Raw genomic sequence first — 24,206 nt, forward strand, 5'->3', positions numbered from 1 at the left:
TTGTTAGGAATTCTGTTCTCAGAAAATAAACTTAAACATGCCAGCAATCTCCTAAAGCATTAATTTGATTAGTATCTAAGTGTGATAAATATTCATTACATAAATAAGAATACATTTTAGAGTTAACACAGAACTATTTACTATTTTAAATTACAATATGTTTTGAGTTAAATGGTATTATAAAATGAGAAAAGGGCTTTACTTGTTTGAATAAATTAATAAATAAATATAAACAAGAAAACACATATGAATGAACATTTATTCAGTCATTTATCTATGCCCTATTTTATTTCAAAAAAATTTTGAAGCAGCTGAACTGGTTTCCATTTATGTAGTGTAATTTAAAGATATTTTGTGTCAAAGGAAGAGAGCAATATTATCCCCCATTTAGTCAATATAAAATGACAACTGGACTTAATGTTTATTCAAAAGTATATATATCCATTAGCATGAAGCTAATTTAGAAAAAATTCCATCACCATGTCAAATCACCTGCATGTCAAATCACATGCAAAAAAAACCTGCATGATCTCACATATATGTGGAATCTACAAGACTCAAACACATAAAAGCAGAGTTAAACAGTGGTTACCAAGCATGGAAGGTGGGGGAAACGGGGAGGTGGGAGACACAGGGAGATGGTTCAAGGGGTACAGAGTTGCAGCTAGAGACAGTCTAGAGACCTACCGTATAGCATGATGACTATAGGTAATAATATTGTACCGCCTACTGGACACTGCTGAGTAGATTTCAGGTGCCCTCATCACATACACACACACACAAAAAGTAATTACGTGAGCAGATGGCTATGCTTATTAATTTGACTGAAGTCATCACTTCACCATGTATATGTATATCAAAACATGTTGTACACCTTACATACACATAATTTTTTTTAAATGTTTTAAAAATTCAACAAACATTTAAAAAATGTTTTTTAAAACATGCAAAAACAAAAAAAAAAGAATTAAGCAATAGCATATCTCAAACCAAAATCTCTTTGTTAGTAGCTAACATAAGTATGTTTTCTTTACCAGAACTTATCAGACTTATAATTAGCAGTGAATTTACAGGTAGAAACAAAAGCAGAATGAAGGTTATAGTACTTGTTTGCATTCATAATGCCTCATGGGGTTGGAAGACTGACTTCTACATGAGAGTTTCCTTTATCTCCCAACTTCTTGAGGGAGCAACTTAAAAAATGATGTTTCTGTTGAGCACAAATTTAAAATTAAAAGTAAGAAAACGAGGAAATGTTTCCATCTGTTTCCCTATTTGAAACAGGAAAGGAAAAAAGAATTTATCAGATATTTTTAAACTGGCATTTAACGTAAGATTCCATTGGATACCTACTCTAAGAAGTCCAGACTGACAGCTCAGTTTTATCTAGAATTCAATGCTGTCATCATTTAACATTTTAGTTAGTATTTACCTCGTACTCTTTGTGGAGTAATTCAACTCTGGTTTTCCGAAGATGCTTCCTGACTGTATGGCTTAGCATAGGTTCACTTTCACTCGTTCCTCCTATAAGGACAAAAATAAATTCTAACCTTTCATTCTGATTTGGGTAGAATGAAAATTAAAATGAACCCTTTCCTTATTGTTCTATGTAGTCTCTAGCTTAATTCCTATCCTTTTTCTTACATCCACTTTGTGTTGCCATCCTTTTCTGTACTTCAATTCTGAGAAAAAATAAGTAACACCATCAGAAATATCTTCAGTAAAATATCATGTTATGTTTACTTACCTGTGTATCTTATTAAACTCAATGAAGGCAAAGGCTATATTTTATTAACTCATTTGAACTACTGCAAATTTTGAATACCAGACAACTGTTAATGATAAAACCAGTGATTACATCTAACCAATAAGCTGTATAATTAAAATATTATTTGTTGTATAAATCAATATTATCTATATATAATTATCAAATTTATTATCTTATATGTCACATATATGATATTCATATATGATATATGTCACATATATAATACACATATAATACATATTATTATAACTAATGTATTCAAATATATAGTTACTAGAAACACAACTGAAAAGATGAATGCGTTTTTTCACTGACTCTAACAACCCAGTTACAATGGATTATAAATCACAGCATTAATTGTATGCCCACAATAACTCACATATACACACTCAAAATGTATTCTTCCTGAGAGCTCTTCATTTATCCTGTGCTTACCTTCTTTGTACTTCTTAGCATCATGATAAAAAAGGCATTTACAAATGTTCTTTTTCACAGGACTCCATCCAGATGCAAGGATGGATGAACCATTTTACTTCAGAGAATTTATAAAATATCACTTAGATACAAATGAATGAAGAAAGAAGGGATGCAAAAAGAAGCTGGGAAAAAAACATTTAAATTATTTTAATCAACAAAGCTCATAGTCCGCAAGGAAAGACCTGACTCCTGGTAAAGATCAGTGCAGATTAAAAAGTAGAGGCTGAGAGATTAACACTCCAGTTTGCAGCACAGCACAGAAATATTCCTCTATAAGACTTCACCCAGGTACCCAAGAGAGAAACCTTGGAGCCACCTCTGATTCCCTTTCAGATCGCTTAGTTTCAAAGTTCCAATGGTTCTTCTTTCATTCTAGCATATATGTCTTCCTTTCTATTATAAAAACTTTATATAAGTCCATTTTCCCTAATTTGGGACTATTACAAAGACGAAAGGTTTTTTCCCTATGATTCATGCTATCATCAATTCTCTCAATTTTTCCTAAAGCAGAAACAAATAACAATCATTTTAACAATCTAAAAGAAATAACACTATAAAAGCTCTTTAAATGTTTCATTTTCCAAGAATCTTCCAGTTCAAGTTTTACCCCTACCACCAGCCCCCAACCCCACTTTACCTACATGACTGTAGCACTGAACGTTCTTTTTCATACCCTTAATCCAGACTCACATTCTCCCTCACCTGGGCAAGAGTCTGACCTACTCATGTCTTATTTCTCCCCTGGAGCCCAAACTATGTATCATCACCTGAGTACTATTCCTAGTACACACTTTGGATTATGCCATTCCCCTGCTCAAAACCATCACGCCCACCTTACCCTTCTCACCCATACAGCAACTCCCTGATTTAGTCTGTCACTCAAGATGCTCTGTGCTAAAGTCTTAATTTACCTTCTCAGTCTTACTTCAACAGTCAGACCCAACTAGACTTTCTTGTTTCCCAACTGCAGTGAATGCTGCTCCCTCTATAAGAAATGGCCTCTCTCACCTTTACCAACTGAAAATTTATTTATCCTTAAATCTTAGAGGCCACTGCTTCATGAATCCCTTCTCCATGTTCCTAGCTGAACTAGCTTGTTTGAACTCTGTGGGCCTTTTTGTTTGTCTGCTTTTTAAGCTGTTGGCTGCAGTTAAGAACTTTGCACCCAAATAAATAAATAAATATATATATATATATATATATATATATTTTTTTTTTAACTTCATCATATGGACAGTCTCTACCAGAATCAAAGTTCCAGAAGGCTCAGTGATTTATCACAGTGCTTCATGCTCCTCAGTTGCTCTACTTATATATATTATGCCAAATGACCAATCCACCCAGTATCATACTGGGAAATAACATCACCAAAAGTTGTCTATTTCAGTCTTCCTCCAAACAGACACTATTTAAACACTGTTTTAAATCCATTTCTATGTGTTTTTACAATAGACCCTTACCAATAATTTCTTTGCAAGGATTTTCAGGAGTGATGGGGACTCTGCAGGCTGGACATTGGCTATTATTCTTCAACCACAAGTCGATACAAACTGAACAAAACACATGGTTGTTGATGCATATGACAGGTTGGCGTACCTTTGAAAAAAGAAACACTACTTTTAGTACAGGGCAACAGTCATCACCAGAATCTCAACAGGTTTAGCTTAGAGCAAACAAATCGCTGCTCTAGAGCACGGCAGTAGGTGCTTTAGGAGGCCATATCTAGTATTCATAAAAACACTGCTTCTGCTACCACACTGTTTCTTACACATGTGTAACAGTTACTAGCTTACATATCTGGTCATAGAGATGGAAACTTTTGATACATTAAGAAATGGTTTTATTTTGTTCCAAATCACACTTACTGCCAAAGAGAAAATGCATTTTGTTCCATTAAGGCTGGGGCAATTTTTCTTCAACTATTCTAGTCAAGGATTATAAAATGTCAGATCTAGAAGGTTCTTTGAAGATTATTTAGTCTAGTCATCCATATGATGCTTGAAATCCTTCCCTCAATTCATTCCACTATATTACAGAGCAATAGCAATTAACAATTTAGCACTGACGTCTTACAAGAATGCCCTCAAAACCAGAGGCACAAAAGTTAAAACCCTAAAAGACATGACATACACTCAAGTGGTTTATAATCTAAATAGCAAACAATGCTGACAGAAATACTGACGTACATCAAATAAATAAATCTTTGACTCAATGTAATCAAGTACAAATACTTTACATTTATATTGTCTTATATTTTACAATGAGTTTCCCATGCATATCCTCTCTCTAATCCCGAAAGATAAACAGTAAATATACTTTACAAATAAGGAGACCAAGGTGAAAAGATCAGGTGGCTTGCTCAGGGTTAACGACGTAGGTGTTTTGTTTTGGCTGTGTGTAGCTGTTGTATCAGAAAGAAAATAGAAGAAAGAAGCTGATTTAGTTTTCTACCTGACTTTATACGTTTGTTTACATATTTCTTATAAATTTGTATTTATCTCCCCTTTTAGAATGGAAACTCCGGAAGGGCAATAACTTTCTTCATCTCATTCACTTTTGAATCTTTGGTACCTAGGGATAGCATAGTACACAGTAGGTACTCAATAAAGGTTTGTTGAATAAAGTAATTGCTATTAAGACAGTATTTAAAATTCCACATATTGGGGAACTTGCCAGAGGGAATAATGACTGAATATTCTTCAAATAGCACAAATGTAACAAGATAAAACAAAAAATAGAAAAGGACACAGAAGGGTTTCACTTTATTTATGTGGTATTTTTACCGTGGGACTCAAAATACTTTATAGCCATTTTCAATATTTAGTTCTAATAATAAAACACTACCACTGTAGAGTCCTTCTGCAGTAGGGACTAGAAGATCAAGGAAAAGTGGAATGAGTAGAGGGAGAATGAAAGGCAGAACCACCACAAACCACTTTTCACAAATATCGATGCTGCTCTATATCTGCCTCAGAAGGATACTGAGTATCTTGCTCACTAATTTGAAAGGGGTCCTAACTCTCAAAGAAATCACAAATGTACAACGATCCATGCCAGGCAGACAGTCATTTTAAGTCTCCGAGCAAAGAGCTCTCTGGGTTTAGTTTGGCTTTCCAAACATTCAGATGCTCCCTTGATTATGAAGGCTAACAGAAGAAAACTAAACAGAGAAGATAACTGCACAGCTTTAGACTTCCTCTTGGAGAAATACCAATTCTAATTCATTGAGTTCAACTGATTTGATAGGGCTGATTAAAACACAGACAGAGAGACAGACTTTTAATCACAGTAAGACCATGAAGCACAGCACTCCTTCCAAAGCGCTCCTACCAACAACAAGGAGTAAGTGCTCATCTGGGAGGTACTCCTGGTCAGAGTCTCAAGAGGCAGACAAACCTGAACTCTCTCTGAAGGTTAGTTTTTCCTAAAAATTCATCTGTTTCTAAAGTCCAGACCATAATACATTCACGGGTGTTTTAATCTTATCCCTAAGTCAGGAAATGTTTTCAGAACAAAAAATTCTCAAAGGAAGTACCAGGAAGATACTACTCTGCCTATCCGGTAGCTTCCCCAAACACAGGCATACACACACACACAGAGAGACACACACACACACAGACACACACACACACACACAAGCACATACTCCATGTTCCTATAAGGCTCCTGGCAGGATGTGTACCCCCCAATTAAGATGGCTGGTTAACAGTTATCTCCTTGGACTTTTCAGGCAGTGAGTTTATTTCTGTTTTTAATCATTAACTCATCTGAAAATGAATGAAAGTCAATGCTCAAAACTTAAAAATGTGCATATTAAGAGGATTCAAAACACTCTTCCACTCTGTCTAGGCTTCCCTCATTAGAAGCACACATCTAATTGGCATTTTCTAAGTAAATGCTCTCATAACAAAGATTAAATATCTCCCCGAACTAAAAACTTCCCTGGTAGCTCAGCTGGTAAAGAATCCACCTGTAACGCAGGAGACCCTGGTTTGATTCCTGGGTCAGGAAGATCTGTTGGAGAAAGGATAGGCTACCCACTCCAGTATTCTTGGGCTTCCCTGGTGGCTCAGCCGGTAAAGAATCCGCCTGCAGTGTGGGAGACTTGGGTTCAATCCCTGGATTGGAAGATCCCCTGGAGAAGGAAACAGCTACCCACACCAGTATTCTGGCCTGGAAAATTCCATAGGCAGAGGAGCCTAGCAGGCTACAGTCCATGGGTCGCAAAGAGTCAAGACACAACTGAGCAACTTTCACTGCAAAAAAGAAGGCCTCATATGTGGTGGAAATCAAGAATTCTGCTTTGGTCTGTTAAGTCCGTGATACCAACCTGGCTTTTAAATGGACAAGGCAAGGTCTGAGGATCACTGGCATAAAAGATGGCATTTAAAGTCATAGCACTGGAGAAGATCCCCTGCATGGGCAGAACAGTATATATTCCAGCACACAGAGGAAGAGGAGGAGCAACTGGCAAAGGGAAATGAGGAGGAGGGGCCTGTGCTGGAGGACAGGAGAACATGGGGCCACACAAGGAAGTTTGTCAAGAGTGGTCACTCATGTCAAATGTTGAAGAGAGACTGAATTTGATGTGGACAGAGAAGTGACTACAGGATTTAACTGCATGGAAATCACTGTGGTCTCTAATTGACAAGCACTGTCCCCAGTGCATACTGGGGATGGAAACTTGATTTGAGAGTACAAGACAAGGAAAAGTGAAGAAATGAAGACAGAGACTACAGGCAGGTCATCTTTCATGTTTTGCTGTAAAGCAGAGAGCACAACATGTGGCCACGGAAAGGAATGATAATGCGAATGGCACAGTAAAAAAGCAGATATTAGTTAATGATGGAGGAAGACAGGGAAGAATCAGAGCTATAGATAGCAACGTTGCTAAGCAGTCAAGAGGGGAATGAGATCCAAAGCACAAGAAGGGAGATTGTGGCTCCCATGGAGGAGCTATCTTCCAACTTAACAAAAGGGAAGAAAAGACCAAGGCTATAAGAACAAACACAGAGGATGGAAGATCTGTTGATAGAAAGATGAGAGAACTCATGTTCCAACTACTTATATTTTGTCTATCAAATAGGAGGTGAGATTACCAGCTGCAAGTGGGAAGCAGGGAGGAATATCAACTGGAGAAAATAGATTACAGCAATTATTTTGAAAGATAAGAAAGTACATTTACTAGGGTCATGTATAGAGCAGGATGGTCAAACACTGTTGAGTCTGTGAGTGGCAACGACAACATGAAAAGGCTGAAGTAACACTGGAGAAGTCGCTGTGATGAAAAGAGGAGCGGAAAGATGTTCACAATCAAATTACAGCAGGTGGCACAGCTGCTTTCCCTCAAGTTTTGTCCTGGGACATCTTATCTGACCAAGTTCTATTTTCTCCAATCTCTTGTATTACATAGTGTTAACATCTTTTCTACAGTCATTGTTCCTGAGAAGCCTCTGTAACTGGATCTCAGTAAGTGGCAGAGCTTAGGCTTCAAAAGAAACCTGGGGGAGACTCCAGCTCTACAACTTACTGAGCTGTTTGACTTTGGATTAGCCCGTTAGTTAAACAATGTCATCAGTTTCCTGTTCTGAAATATATGGTTTAACCTAGTACACTTTTCATTCAGCTGTTGTTTAAGATTTAATAATATAAAGATGTATGCACAGAGACTTCTACTTAGCAATTCCTCAAGAGAAAAGAAAGAAAAGGAAAAGAGAAGAAAAAAGGGTGGGGAGAGGGAGACAAGGACCATATTCACATGCCCAGGAGCCAACTCCATGTAGGGATCTTAAAGCTGCCCCAACCATAGTATGCCCAAAGACAAGGCCAGCCTCCACACATTCGCCCCGCTCCTGTACGCCCTTCTTGTCTAAGTTAATGGCATCTCCACCTCATCCCTTGGTCTAGAATACTCAGAGCTGTCTCTGACTCATCCTTTTTACTCACCTTCACCATCCAATCTGGCACCAAATTCTGGTATCATGTATCAGTCTAAAAAGCCAGGGATTTTAAGATATATCCATATCTTATGTATCACCAGGAAAAAAGGATGAAAAATGTAAGATACTGGAGTGGGTAGCCTTTCCCTTCTCCAGGGGATCTTCCCAACACAGGGATCAAACCCAGATCTCCCACATCACGGATTCTTTACCAGCTGGGTCACAAAGGAAGCCCTGTAAGATGCCACGACTTATAAAATACAACCAGACTCCAGAGATGGTATAATGTGGGGAAAAAAAGTATATCCCCAAATAGTCAAAATGTGGCAAACCTACCACTAAATGTTCTTTCACTTACCATCTATCCCTTCTTTTTCCATCTTCAACTCAATGAGTTCAGGTTCCCCTTCTCTTACCCCAGCTACTGCAATGTCCTCCTCCAAGCATCCTTGCTGCCACATGTTCACTCCTGTCCACCTTTCATACTGATGCCAGAGCCACCCAGCTACAATACGGAGCACTGCTCTCCTGCAAAACAACCTTTTCCCCCTTCTCACAGTTTTGAGTACAGCATCCAAAGAATAATGCAATCTGCTTCTTAAATGGCCATTTCCTTTGATCCATTTCAATACTGGACAAAACCAATACTTCAACCACACAGATATACACCTGATGTTCATCAAAAAGAATATGAAGAACAGAGACTTATTATTTACTGGGCTCTCATTTTTTAACTTGATATGTTCTGCTGGCCTGCAACTTACCCAATCAAAATCCTTCCCATCTTTTGAGATGAAAATCAAAGTTTACCTCTTCTGTAAGGTCTTCATTAATCTTTTTTAGAATTAATTGGATCCTTATGGAATTCTCATAAGGGCCTTTCTTATGCACTGATTTAATGTTCACTGGACTTGGAAAATTGTTTATATCCTGCTTTCCCTATTAGATTTTAGGCTCCCTGGGGGCAGGGGCACTGTCCTGCTCATCTTTGTGTCTACCACTAACAACTTATACAATGTACACTCTAATATTAATATAAGTGAATTCTGATGTATTAAAATGAAAGGCTGAGATAATGCTCCTAAAAACATCTCAAGAAGCAAAAGGTCAACAGCGACTGCCAAATTCTGAAAAAGTGAAAGTTTAACCTTTCCATTTAATTTGCCAAAATGATACAGAGGAAAAACCGCAGGCAGACTACTTGGCTCTGTCAGCTGAAAGCCGCTGGCAATGTCACCCAAAGGAGAATCGTTTGCACTGTCAGTACCTGGTATTATGGCCACCACTGAGTTGGATTTTGAAACAGCTGACTACTTCATTTCTTTGGACCATGTACTTATCAGATGAAGATTTATAGACAATGGTTTAAATTTACTTAGCAGAACAGGAACTGATAAATGAGAAGGAACTACTAGAACAAATTACTTGTTATTTATTTGACCATAAATTACAGAAACAAAATACAAAGAATGTAGCCCTCCCTCAACTCCTGTCCACCCATCTCCTCTACTCAGATCCTGCTATATATAATAGCAAAACACACACACAAATAATTTCCTTTAATAAGATCTTCTCAAGATGTGAAATAGTCATAATTTGCCTATATTATTACACTTTTTATCCTATTTACTCTTAAATGAGATCTGTGGCATTAACGTAGTAAGCACTCATATGAAAAAAAACATGAAAGACAACAATGGCAAAGATAAGTGGCATGTACAATTCCAAACTCATCTAGAGTAAGCATGCTGAAGTGGTATTCCAGGGTAATGCCCAGGGAAGCTGGTGAGGAGGAGGAAGAAGAGAGAGAAGATGAAGGAATGTGTGAAAAGAAGGCTCTTCTCTCGCTGGAATGGGCCTGAGGAGGCCGTCCTAGGTAAAGAAATATTAGCCCAATAATCTATAATTCTACTACATAGTGTCTTTTGTCTGAAGACGTTTCAGTTTTGAGAGACTTTACCACCAAAAATCCCTTTCTTAAAAAGCAAATACCTGGAAGGAGTCATGCCTAAAAGTGCTGTCCATTAATATCCATCCTGTGATTAGTCACTCAGTTGTGTCTGGCTCTGACTCCGTGCTGTGGTCCACGAGGCTCCCTGTCCATGGGATTCTCCAGCTAAGAACACTGGAGTGGGTTGCCGTTCCCTCCTCCAGGTGATATTCCCGACTGATGGACTGAACCCAGGCCTTCTGCACTGCAGGCAGATACTTCACTATCTGAGCCACCGGGGAAGTCCAAAATCTATCCTGCTGGCTGCTGCTGCTGCTGCTGCTAAGTCACTTCAGTCGTGTCTGACCCTGTGTGACCCCATAGACTTCCCTAACAGGAGTTACACAGGGGTTTAGCGCAGGGTTTGTCAATTTTGGCACTACTGACATTTTGGAACAAAAAGTAGCTAGCAGCACCCTGAGGCTCTGTCCACTAAATGTGAGTAGCACCACTCTGAAGACAATCACAAATGTCTCTCAGTTCAGTTCAGTTGCTCAGTTGTGTCCGACTCTGCGACCCCATGAATCACAGCACGCCAGGCCTCCCTGTCCATCACCAACTCCCAGAGTTCACTCAGACTCACGTCCATCGAGTCAGTAATGCCATCCAGCCATCTCATCCTCTGTTGTCCCATTCTCCTCCTGCTCCCAATCCCTCCCTTCTGATGAGTCAACTCTTCACATGAGGTGGCCAAAGTACTGGAGTTTCAGCCTCAGCATCAGTCTTTCCAATTAACACCCAGGACTGATCTCCTTTAGAATAGACTGGCTGGATCTCCTTGCAGTCCAAGGGACTCTCAAGAGTCTTCTCCAACACCACAGTTCAAAAGCATCAATTCTTTGGTGCTCAGCCTTCTCCACAGTCCAACTCTCACATCCATACATGACCACAGGAAAAACCATAGCCTTGACTAGACGGACCTTTGTTGGCAAAGTAATGTCTCTGCTTTTGAATATGTTATCTAGGTTGGTCATAACTTTCCTTCCAAGGAGTAAGCATCTTTTAATTTTATGGCTGCAATCACTATCTGCAGTGATTTTGGAGCCCAAAAATAAAGTCTGACACTGTTTCCACTGTTTTCCCATCTATTTCCCATGAAGTGATGGGACCAGATGCCATAATCTTCGTTTTCTGAATGTTGAGCTTTAAGCCAACTTTTTCACTCTCCTCTTTCACTTTCATCAAGAGGCTTTTTAGTTCCTCTTCACTTTCTGCCATAAGGGTGGTATCATCTGCATATCTAAGGTTACTGATACTTCTCCAGGCAATCCTGATTCCAGCTTGTGCTTCTTCCAGCCCAGCATTTCTCATGATGTACTCTGCCATGTAAGTTAAATAAGCAGGTTGACAATATACAGCCTTGACGTACTCCTTTTCCTATTTGGAATCCATCTGTTGTTGCATGTCCAGTTCTAACTGTTGCTTCCTGACCTGCATACAGGTTTCTCAAAAGGCAGGTCAGGTGGTCTGGTAGTCTCATCTCTTTCAGAATTTTCCTCAGTTTATTGTGATCCACACAACAAAATGCACTTCCATCCTACTGAGAACTGCTGGTCTGGGAAATGTACATGAATTTCTCTAACAATGTAATGGGATTGATAGTATCAAATTAATTTGCAGCCAGTGGAAACTGAAACTCAAAGAAATAATGATACGTGTTCTAACTGGCATCGCCAGCATTCGACCACCATTAAACATGCAAATTGAGTGCTCTTACAATTAAGAAATAGTTCTTTCTTCCTGAGAGCAAGTTTAGTAAACAATAATCAGGGAGTAAGAAATAGAGGAAACACACCTGAAAGAATCAAGACACTGGGATCAGCAGGGGTTGCAGAAAAGAGATACAGTATTAATGGAGGTGATGCAAGGGAAGAAGCTGTAGATAAACTTTACCAACTGGTCTGGCAAATACATTTAAAATCAATTTCTCTGCTCTTCAGTCACCTTTACTAGAGACTAGTGCTAACCTTTCTTTTCCCTTCTCTTGCACCAATATCAAAACTTCATGGGTTTCACTGGAGGAGACCTATTACAGAAAGACTGAAGAACAAAGCTGAGGGATAAATGACTGTAGGAAGAGCCTACCTTCTCAACCTTACAAATTTGGCAGTTTTTAAAAACAAAATTCCTGGATTGCTCTTGCTATGTTGCAAGAAATCTTTGGCTCTGGGCCAGAATTTAGGACTAGAACTTTAAAACTGTGTGATCCTGAGAACTAAACTACTTAATGCCTATTGGTCTGGGTCTCCACTTCTGTCTGGGTTTGGAAGAAAGATAATATACCCCCCCTCTCCCACCTTTATCCCTACCTAGAAGGCTTTAAGGATAAACTGGAATCTTAGTTGTGAAGTAAATTATATGCCAGCTATTATATGCCAAACTTGAAAATTACTAGAATATATCAACACTTTTTTGAATTAATTTTTATTATACTCTATGTGAAAACACATTATTGCTATACTTTTCTGAAAGTGTCTGCATTCTTGAAGCTTATTTTAATCTAGATAAGGGGAAAAAAGCAAAACTTATACTCCACATGGCTCTTTCTCAAAGCAAACTTCTTGTGGTGATTATGTACAAGGCTGGTTCTTAAATCCACTCTTGGGAACTGAGGGGCAATCAGGACTCAAACATGGACTCAATGTACTGAGGATGGCTCGCTGCCCAATTGACAGCCCCTGATGAGCACTGATTAATGAATTTAGTCAACCAAGAGTTAGAACGCTAGGTTGCTAAGGTGTTACCTCTAGCCTTATCTTTTCAACCTTTTAAATCAATGATATGTATAGAAAGCAAAGCAAGAAGTCCTCCCTGAAAGAAGGGTTCTTTCCCATAGTATTCCCAGTGGAAAAGAGTCTATCCTACTACTGGACACATCATGAGAAAGCTAATTTCATTTCTGATTATTTCAGCCAGAAAGTTTCCATTTATATTAAGTATAAATCTTAATATTCCAGAGCTACACAGTTTGATTCTCTTCCAAATGAAAATACTTTTAATTATTTAATGAGTTGCTATCATGTCTGTTCACTCCAACACTACTCTGTTCCATCTATATTCCAATCTCTATTTCAAATCCTTTCCAAATGATTTCAAATACTTCAGTTTATGTATATTTATCTTAAAGGGTGGTACCCGAATTTGGATTCATACTCAAGTGAGAAATAATTGGATATGCTATATCAATGTTAAAGGGTATTAGAAGTCTAGTCGCTTGCCACTTCTCTTGAGAATCTCCTTTGTCCTTTGATTAAAACCAACTGCAGTCCACATTTGGCTGTCACTCATGGCAAAACGCAGAGTCAGTCAATAAAACTATTATGTGCAACAATTTCTTTTCACAGCTTGAATCCTAATTGAAGAGATAAAAGCCTGGAATTATCTAGAGATAAACTGGTCTGTAGAATTATGGCAGCAGTACCAAAATGTCACTTAACATATCCTGGGCTGTATCATTTCAGCTTGCTGGCCTACTAGCCCAAGGCACAGGAAAAAATTAAAGTGGAATAGGCCAGAAAGTGTTATATATGAATTGTCCCACAGGGTGTACTTCACTTCTCCAGGTCACACAGAGCTCTTACTTACAATATTGGCAAGGTTGCTAAACACTGAACAGAGAAAATCCACCTTTAAGACTAAGGTAGAGTTGGGGGTGGCAAATGCAAAATGTTTAAACTTTTCAATTTTAAGTACATTTGTATTGAAAAGGCAAATCATTAACCACATACATATTTGGGCTATCTCAACTACTGCTCCCCACCATTCTTCACCTTCACCCCCATTCCAAGCAGCAACTATCTTATCTCTTCAAATTCAAAGTCTCTCCCACCCCTATTTTCCTTAAGTAATATGCATCTTTTTTTTTTTTAACAGTAACTCTTTGAGATAATGGCCCCTGATTCTGTTGAAAAATAAAAAATGAAGACTTGTTACCTCTGTAAGGGACAAATGGCGAGAACAGTAAAAGATGAGGCCTATCCTGGAAGGGCTTGAAGGCAGACTCCAGAGGTGGCCAGAAATGTGTGTGTCAGGGAGATGGAAGGCTGTCTCCAGCACCCCATAAATACTGGTGTGGAGGGGAGGCCAGGTAGCACAGGCAGATCATATTTGCTTTAACTATACAAAAGGCCACAGAGGAGTATGGAACCAACAAAAAAAAAATCACTGGATGTACTGTGAAAATTCCCAGAACAAACAGGTCCTACTCTTCTGGAAATGTAAATCTTCATCAAGTGAGTGTCCTGGCCTCAGGAAGCAACTGGAAGGAGCAGTGACTGAAAAGGTTGGTTTCCTCATTTTTGAGGGTTTGTCTACCTCAGTGCCGGTAACAAAGGTTAACATTTCTTAAATGATTAAGTGTCAAGATTCACACTATGTTTGTAAGTGCTTAGTCACTCAGTCATGTCCGACTCTTTGCGACCCCATGGACTGCAGCCTGCCAAGCTCCTCTGTCCATGGAGATTCTCCAGGCAAGAATACTGGTTGTTATGCTCTCCTCCAAGGGATCTTTCCAACTCAGGGATTGAACCCAGGTCTTCCACATTGCAGGTGGATTCTTTACTGTCTGAGCCACCAGGGAAGCCCTAATACTATTATCATTCCCACTGTACAGTTAAGGAAACTGCTCTTAGGGGCGTTAAGTAATTTGTATAAGTTAAGTAACTTGTATAGAATTAGTTAAGTGGAAGAACTGGATTAGAACTTAGTCTAAATACAGTACTCGGGCTGTCAACCAATCACACCTTTTTGTCTCCACAGTAGACATAAGAAAATGTCTATTTACAAACCATTAACCTTTTGTTATTAGATTTAATTCTAGAATACAGCTAACCAGTATAGGAGGGGAAAATTCACCAAAAGTGTCTGCTGTTATGCATGAGTTCATCTGAGTTTTTGGATGTAACTTACTGAAGACACAAATGCTAACAACAGAGGTTCAAATGCTGGAGATTCTACGCCTTAGTTTCCTTATTTGAAAAATGGGGAAACCAGCCCTACCTATCTCACAGCACTGGTGAGAGTGGTAAATGAAATAATAAAATGCATACAGAAGCATTTTGTAATCTGCAAATCACTATATTCTATTAGTTATCATTTTTGTTAAAACACAGAAAGCATAGATATGGAAAAATCAACCAGGCAGAAGACATCTTCAACACAGCCTATTAACTAATGGAAACTAGATAGAATGTGCACAACTACAACCAAGTGAAAATTATTTCCCAAGGATATTTTATCAGCCTTTTAACAGGCTACTTTTGGGAGTAAATTCACTCAGAAGTTAACTTGTGGAACTTCAAGTCAGGAGCCAAATGTAGACTTCAGCAAACAGAAACATCTCCTCCTCCCAGCTACAAAGGTAGGCAGCAGTAGCAAGTGCCAAGCTCCAATAACCACCCTCCAAAGGCCATTCTTAAGCTCTCCAGTCAGAATTGATCAAGCCATCTCTATATCCTCTCACAGCATCTTTGCTATTTCCTTGGCATTTCATTCTGATGCATATCAAGAGCTATCAGTTTCTCCCAAGCCGGACTTCCTACTACTTCCTGAACTCAGAAAATTCACATAGACTTAAAACAGAGGATTAGACGATCATACTGACTGGCACTCAAATACTTGCTCCATGAAGTCTGCATTTCCTAACGCTATGCCTGTAGCTGCAGTTTCAGTGTGGGGCGTAAAGACACCTTCAACCATTCCCCACAAATGTATAAACAATTCACCGTGGGGGGTGGGGTAAGTTTCATTTGGACCTACATCGTAAAACAATACGGGAGGCACAAATGGAAATAAAGAGGAGACAGACGCATGAGAACCTTCAAAACTCCGTTTCTAATTCAAAACTCTTACAACTTTCTCCACCTGGTTTCACAAACACGGTAGACAGCTCTTGCATCCCAAGAGAGAGGGTATTCTACCTCGTGGCTGATCCGTTCTTGGAATTAAAGATCACATCTCCCATTCTAAACGTCATTCAGGGGTACGTACTATTTACTTTTTCAAATTTTGAACCCAGAGCAAATGCCACTCTCAAGGCCGAGTGAAGTAAAGAAAATTATCTTGAAAATGGAAAAGCCTCCCCAGACAGCACCGAAGGCCCAAGAACAAAACACTCTTAATTCGTGCAGGGGACGAAGGAACCGTCGCGAGGCTCTCAGAAAACGTGATTTCAGCCGCGATGGGGTGGCACCGGGGGGCGTGAAATGCGGTGATTCATTTCTGACCAGGCCTCCTTCGACGCCGGGAGTCACCCGGCTGAGGCCCCCTTACATCCCCACCCCAGGCCGCTGTCATCCTCCTCCGAAAGGCGCACAGATGACCCCGTGAGTCCCGACTCGTCCCCTCTGTCCCCCGGGACGCGGCCTCCCTGGCCAAAGGAGAACGCAGGGTCGGCGTCCTCACCTAGCCCGGCGCCTCGCGCCGCGTCCCCGCCGCACAGCCAGCCAGCCCTGGGCTCCGGAGGGCCCCTGCACACCCAACCCCGATTAGGAGCCGTGTCAGGCATCACCCATTACCTTCCCCAAGCAGATGTGACACGTGATGGGCAGAGTGAGCGACAATGTAACGTTCTGCACGGTCTGAGCCATGGCAGCGTTCAGAATCCCGCCAACACGGAAGTCCCGCCGACCGCGGCTTCTCCCAGCGACTGAGGCCGCGCGAGGCCGGCTACGGCGGCCGGGCAGGGCCACGAGGCGCCCGCCGCGGAAACGAAAACGCGCTTTCCCAACAGGCGGCCGCCGGCGTCTGGACCCTTCCTCCTTTCCTTCCTTTTTAGCTCGAAAACAAACTTTCCTCTGTTGGGGAGCTGCAAAGATTCCTGAGAACGGGAAAGAAAGCGGATTACTACGGGCGTCGAGGATCTTGAAAGTTTAAATGAAAGTTTGATTGGTAGCGAGAGGAGAGGAAGGATGCTGAAAGGCGATTTGAAATCCCAGGATCTTTCCCGGAAGATGGGGAGTTGGGGGAGAGTTTTCCACGTAAAGATTAAACCTGACAGTCTGCAAACGCGGCGCAGTCAAAAACGGAAGAGGAAAGACATTGTCTCTACGTTTGAATTTTTCCAAACAACTTTGTGCGCTCAGCTCTCTTTACATTCTTAAATGATGTAATGTCACCTTAAAAACGACACGCGGTGGTTATCTCATTTGTTTCAGAAACGTTTTGGGTACATTAGTCGCTGCTCTCCGTGAAGACACGCTTTCCCTGTTGGTTTTCCTGTAGTTTCTATCTGAAAGAGACTTAACGATCAGAGCCGTGGACTGTGATTTACACCCACATGTGAGAAGCTTCTAATAGTGTGAATCATCCACACTCCTACAGCAGTCGCACAAGCGTTTAATTCTTCATTTCAGACGCCTGGCTGGGAATGAAATGTACCCCTAGGCTTTTAAGCTCTGAAGAAGAATGTGAGGCTATAAGTTAGCACTTCCTACCAATAGGGCGGGGCGGGGTGGGGGGCGGACAGTGAATCTTAAGTATAAATAACAGATTTGGAGTTTAACTTCAGTTTAAGTAAGGAAGAGCCAGTGTGCTCAATTATGTAAACAAGTGCAATCTGTGAATAAGGAGATTTAGAAACAAAACTGTAACTATTTTTAGTACTCTTTTTGCAGGGGAGAGCAGTATAATTACAAGAAGCAATCTCATGGTTAAAGGGATTCTGCACCTGGACTGCAAGGTAGAAATCCCAGCCTGAACAAATTCCTGGCTGTACAGGCTTTTATTTAACTATTGTTTAACCCCTCTGCTTCTTAGCTTCCTCATTGGTAAAGCGTGTGTGTTGGGGGGGAGTGTGGGTAAATGAGGTCAATGTATGTTTACTATCACCTCTATTAAAAAAACAGATAATCATGAGATTGGAGCAGCCAGCAATTCACTTGAAGCAGCCAGTTGCAGTTCAAAATCGACTAACAAGTGACAATGAGAATTCTTCCATACAGCTCAGTAACTTAATTTCCTAAGAATTGGAGACCATCCCTGAGCTTGGAATCGGAGATCTGAGCAAAATAGTCACATTGTTTGTCTGTTTAACAGCCACTTTTCCAGAAAGCCTGGGCTAAAAGTCATTTGGTTTGGCTATTTTCTGGCTGTTTGAAGTCATATTCAATGGGGTCTAGGCTTCACATGTTTTGCTAATGCATCTTTCGTATTCCTGGCTGTAGGTTAAGGCTTAAGAATGAGAAAGATCCACGTCATTACCTACTGTCATTCAAGGTTTGCCTTTTCCCCATCTTACTGTTTTCTTCCTTGTTCTTGTCACCTTGTTTAAACCTATCATGGTGTTTTAGTACCTATCATCCCCACAATCTTGAATGGGATAAAGGGCTGATAATATTCTGTCTCTCCCACAGATCCCTGGAGACTATGCAATAGGAAGATATGTTGAAGATAATCTGAAAAAAAAAAAAAGAGTTTTCCAAAGCTACTAGGGAAAGTTCATTTCTTATTAATCATCCTGATGATTGGTGTTAATACTGTCACAAAAATATATTTAGAAAATAAAAACCTGCATTTTAAGTAGAATGATTAAAGTGAAAGTGTTTGCCACTCAGTCATGTCCAACTCTTTGCAACCACATGGACTGTAGCCCACCAGGCTTCTCTGTCAATGGAATTCTGCAGGCAAGAATACTGGAGTGGGTAGCCATTCCCTTCTCCATGGAATCTTCCTAATCCAGAGACTGAGCTTGGGTCTCCCACATTGCAGGCAGAGTCTTTACCATGTGAGCCACCAGGGAAGCCCCAGAATATTTCAACCTAAACCATTTCCTGAAACTCCAGTACTCTGGCCACCTCATGCGAAGAGTTGACTCATTGGAAAAGACCCTGATGCTAGGAGGGATTGGGGGCAGGAGGAGAAGGGGACAACAGAGGATGAGATGGCTGGATGGCATCACGGACTCGATGGACGTGAGTCTGAGTGAACTCCGGGAGATGCTGATGGACAGGGAGGCCTGGCGTGCTGCAATTCATGGGGTTGCAAAGAGACACGACTGAGCGACTGATCTGAACTGAACTGAAACCATTTCCAACAGCCCTCCCCACATTAGCTATCATCATCATAGCTTCTGAATGCCCTTCTAGTGCTCTGACCATGTAGCTATTTCTGTGCTAAGCTAACTTTATTACATTTTATTATAGTTGTTTATGTGCTTGCCTCCACAACAGTTTCTTGAAGTCTGGGATTGTATTCAATTTATCTCATATCTAGTACTGAGTGACTAGTCCACAAACCATAATATTTTCATTAGCCACAAACTAACTTTATGAGAGACCCGGCTACCTTAAGCATTGTGTTTACCTGTTTTTCACTTCAAAATGGAAAACTGTTTTACATTGTGCTAATTATAACCATAATGAGAATCATCTTGAAAATGATCCCATTTGTAAATATATAAAATAATAAGCAAAAGTTCCCCTAGCCTTATGCTTCACCTCTAGATCCTGTATGGTAATCACTATCTTTACATTTTCATTCATATATTACTGTGTGCATAAGCACAGATAGGATCATACCATAACATACCTGCTCTGCTCTCTAATGCTTCGTAAATAAGTAACACACACACACACACACACACACACACATTTCTGAGTAATATTGTTAGCAATATAGGCTGATTAGGACTTTCTCTAGGTCCAGATTGATTCTTGGTCAGTTCCCAGGCTTTGCTTTAAATAATGCAAATGATTTAAGGCCAGGAACTCATTCTTCCCTCTGTCCCATGAAAGGCATTTCTCTTTTTTGACAAATCATATTCTAAACAGACATTGTATGGCCCAAATCATTAAATAGTATTGCTATTATGTTAATAGGCAAGAGTACATGGCTCATTAACTTTCTGCTCAGTTTCTTTCTCAACTTCTTTATAGCCCCACGAAGCATCCTGTGACCTGAGAAGTTTGATCAGATACAGTACCTGGAATGGGCTAAAGCCCCTCAAATCCTTAGAATTATAAATTTTTAGAACTTGGAAGGATCTTTAGGGGTTTATATTCAGGCCTTTCCTTTTACAAATGGAGGAATCAAGACCTAGATAAAATAAATCATCAGATAATGGTGAAAGAAAAACTAAGTCCTAGATTGCACTTAGACTCTTTGAGATTGTTGGCTAAATGCCTTAGTGTAAGTGCAAGATGTATTATTATTAATAAAGTAGTTCAGTAATAAAAAGTCAGTCATAATAGAATTTCTTTGCTAAGAAAACCATCAAATAGCCATGGAACACCTTTTACCCCTTGTTTAAATCAGATTCATTTTTATGATAAATTATTTAAAAGCAAGTTAAAAAAATATAAAATCTTAAGTGCTATTAAAAATTGATTAGGAATGCATTATTCTTTCATTGACCCAGTTCAGATTGTTTTTTAATTTTTTTGGTCAAAGCTAATAAATTTGAGTAGATGTTTCAGACAGACGTTTTGTAATCATTTGGTCATCAGTCAATTAATCACAACTTCATAAATATTGATTTCATATTACGTTTATTTTTCATTCCTAAAGAAGATCTTTTTTCCCCTTGGTTTTAAATTTATACACCCCCACTTGGATTGTGGTTAACACTGAGAAAACTCATAAAAGTTGGATTAAAAATTAATCAGAGGTGCTGGCCCAATTGTGTGGATGTCAAGCATGGTGCCATCTTCTCACGGACTGGAAATTCTGAGCTAAAATGTCTCAAGATGGTGTCATGAAAGATGCTTGTTACTACAGCAGACAGAGGAACTTAGGTTTTTCTTCCACAGTGATTTTTTTGTTGTCTTCTTGCCAGTTTTCTTTTTAGAATAGATGTTGGAAGTTAGCATTCATTCATTCTTTTAATGTATGTTTATTTAAAACATTTCAGAAGACTAACTCAAAGTTCATCTCATGGAGCTTACATTCTAGTAGAAAAGTTGCAGTTATACTGCATTGGCTTAGAACCAAATCCTGGCCTCTTGAGTAGCATTTGAGGTTTTAATACTGAATTTGCTCATCAAATTTGTATGTAATCACAATATAAATGATCACAGAATAAATAAACAAATGTAATTAGTTGTTATTCCACCAACATTTAAATATTTTTTATGTGCCAGGCACTGATGTAAGAGTGGGTAGACAGCTGTAAATCAGACAGTGTCTCTGCCTGTATTTATTCATTCAACAAATTATTGATTATCGGTGATGTGCCAGCCCCTGTACTATTAATGAGTCACTTTATAAATGGGAGGACTGGGTCCAAGTCTTCTATTCCACCATAAAAATGTCTATTTCGACAGTAATTTCTCTTCTGGGTGTTGTCATTGTTGGTTAGCCTCTGGCATTATGATGTAACAAGTTATAATTGTTAATATTTTTAAATGTTGAAAATTGGTGGTTGTTTTAAATCAGGTAATTTATTTTTGGGGGGCTCCAAAATCACTGCAGATGGTGACTGCAGCCATGAAATTAAAAGACGCTTCCTCCTTGGAAGAAAAGTTATGACCAACCTAGATAGCATATTCAAAAGCAGAGACATTACTTTGCCGACTAAGGTCTGTCTAGTCAAGGCTATGGTTTTTCCTGTGGTCATATATGGATGTGAGAGTTGGACTGTGACGAAGGCTGAGCGCTGAAGAATTGATGCTTTTGAACTGTGGTGTTGGAGAAGACTCTTGACAGTCCCTTGGACCGCAAGGAGATCCAACCAATCCATTGTGAAGGAGATAGCCCTGGGATTTCTTTGGAAGGAATGATGCTAAAGCTGAAACTCCAGTACTTTGGCCACCTCATGCGAAGAGTTGACTCATTGGAAAAGACTCTGATGCTGGGAGGGATTGGGGGCAGGAGGAGAAGGGGACGACAGAGGATGAGATGGCTGGATGGCATCACCGACTTGATGGACGCGAGTCAGAGTGCACTCTGGGAGTTGGTGATGGACAGGGAGGCCTGGCGTGCTGCGATTCATGGGGTCGCAAAGAGTCAGACATGACTGAGCAACTGAACTGAACTAGAACTAGAAAGCTAAGAGGTATTTCACAAATGTTTATTGAATACTGAAGAATAAATGTAAGAAATATTACCTCCAGGAATATCATAGCAGGAATCACAAGACAGAGAGATCGTAGGACTTGCCAGAGTAGCAGAATAGGGACCCCAGCTCTAAGATCCTGGCTGGTTTGTCTTTGAGGTGCCCCATAGGGACTCCCCTGGCAGCCCAATGGTTAAGATTCCATGCTTCTGTTACCAAAAGAATGTGGAGTCCAACTGCTTGCCACTCAAAAGCCAATAAATAGTCCAAGTTGGTGGAAAGGAAAGTTTATTTTATTTCAGATGCTGGCAACTGGTGTTGGGGGATGATGAATGCCTGTCCAAAGGCTGACTCCCCCCACTGACAGAGGGGAAGAGCTTTTATAGATGAAAGGAGGGGGCTACCTGCAGAAACAGTATAGTCACCTCTAACAGCTTCAGACTGATCATCAGTGGTCTGACCAGCATCATCTTGATTGTTTTAGGTACAGTTAATCTTCATTTCTAGGGTTGGTTTATTTCCATTTCTTTGAGGCCAGTTCTCAGAATTGTGGCAGTTTATGTCATGGGTATAGTTTGGTCATCATGTAGTTAACTTCTTCCACCTGGCGTTTCAGTAGCTATAAGATAGTTCGTAGTATATGGCTCAGAATATTATCTATAGCCCTTTAGAAGGAACTTAAGGGTCCTTGACTATGCTTAATGACCACATTATCGTTATTTGGTCTCCTTTGACTGTTTTCTTTTGTTTCTGCATTTCTCTTTCCTCTGATTAAATTTATTCATTGACTAAAGTTTTCCACAGATAAAAGGCAGGCAAAGGATATGGTGGGGTGGAGGTGGGGGTGGGGCAAGGACTATAGGGTCCTGCTCTGTTTCACTTGCACTGCAGGGGGCATGAATTCCATACCTGGTCAGGAACTAAGATCCCACACGCCATATGGTATGGCCAAAAAATAAATACTTTTTAAAAAGAAATTTTAAAAAATACTTAAAAAAAAAAAACTGTTAAAAAAAAAGATGCCTGACAGATAACAATCCTATTCTTCTTGCCCTTGGTTTAGGTGTGAGCAGTCTTTCCAAGGTAAGAGTCTCCCACAGGAACTCAAAGCTAGGATGCTGTTCATCCTATTTACTGAAGCCCTACAATTAACTGCATTCCACCTCTGAGTGCCTCTCTAACAAATACATCCTGCACTTGGCCATAGCGTCCTCAGCAGCTGGCTGGTGTCTTGCCGAGTGGCTTTACCTCTTTTAGGTAAACCCTCTTTACACACTCAACATTCCCAGCCATTGTTTTAGCAGTTGAATCATTTATTACAAATGTTATTTAAAATATAGCTTCATTTACCCCACATTACCACCCTCAACTCTTTGATCTATGACTTCTCTTTCTTTTCCCCCTCACTCCATTCATGGAGCTGACCAACTCCATGACCAAGTCTTAAGTCTCACATCTTTCATGATGCTGCTTCTGTCTGTTTTAACCTCCTTATAATCCTCTTGCCTTTCAGATGCTTGATCACTTATGATCTATATCCACCAGTTTTTGTACCTCAAGCATTTATTCTGCCAACTATTATTTCACACCTATAGTCGATCACTTGGAGGCGGGCATGGCAACCCACTCCAGTATTATCGCCTGGAGAATCCCCATGAACAGAAGAGCCTGCTGGGCTACTGTCCATGGGGTTGCAAAGCGTTGGACATGACTGAGCAACTAAGCACACAGCACAGTGATCAAGCACCACCATGACAGATGCTAAAGCTAAAAAGCTGAAAGACAAGACCAGCCCCATCCTGGTGAATGTTACTTTCTAAATGCAGGAAGTCAATTATACAGTGAGTTAATTCCTACAGGAGTTGAGAGGGGGAGCACCCAGCTGAGCCATGTGCAGAGGCAGATACACCTCTGTGGGGCTCTACATGTTTGGAAAAATCTCTTTATAACTAAACTGGAAGCCCCTGAGCAAAAGGAATCCTGCATTATCCATATGTGACACAAGCAGCAGTGGGTCTCAGCAAATAATGGTTTACTGATTGG

General features: G+C 40.0%; 1 protein-coding gene across 1 annotated transcript in view; it reads right to left on the bottom strand.

Moving 5' to 3' along the window:
* OBI1 (ORC ubiquitin ligase 1) overlaps positions 1–16,855 on the bottom strand; it is a 40,781-nt gene extending 23,926 nt beyond the window's left edge. Inside the window, exons 1-3 of the mRNA XM_040267513.1 lie at positions 16,690–16,855; positions 3,706–3,841; positions 1,433–1,524 (exon numbers count right to left, since the gene is read on the bottom strand). Of these exons, the coding sequence (XP_040123447.1) occupies positions 1,433–1,524; positions 3,706–3,841; positions 16,690–16,761 (300 nt within the window). The 5' untranslated portion in view covers positions 16,762–16,855. The remainder of the gene's footprint in view (positions 1–1,432; positions 1,525–3,705; positions 3,842–16,689) is intronic.
* Positions 16,856–24,206: the final 7,351 nt, after the last annotated feature.

This window comes from Oryx dammah, unplaced genomic scaffold, assembly GCF_014754425.2.
Source record: "Oryx dammah isolate SB20612 unplaced genomic scaffold, SCBI_Odam_1.1 HiC_scaffold_24, whole genome shotgun sequence".
In the NCBI taxonomy this organism is placed as follows: Eukaryota; Metazoa; Chordata; class Mammalia; order Artiodactyla; family Bovidae; genus Oryx; species Oryx dammah.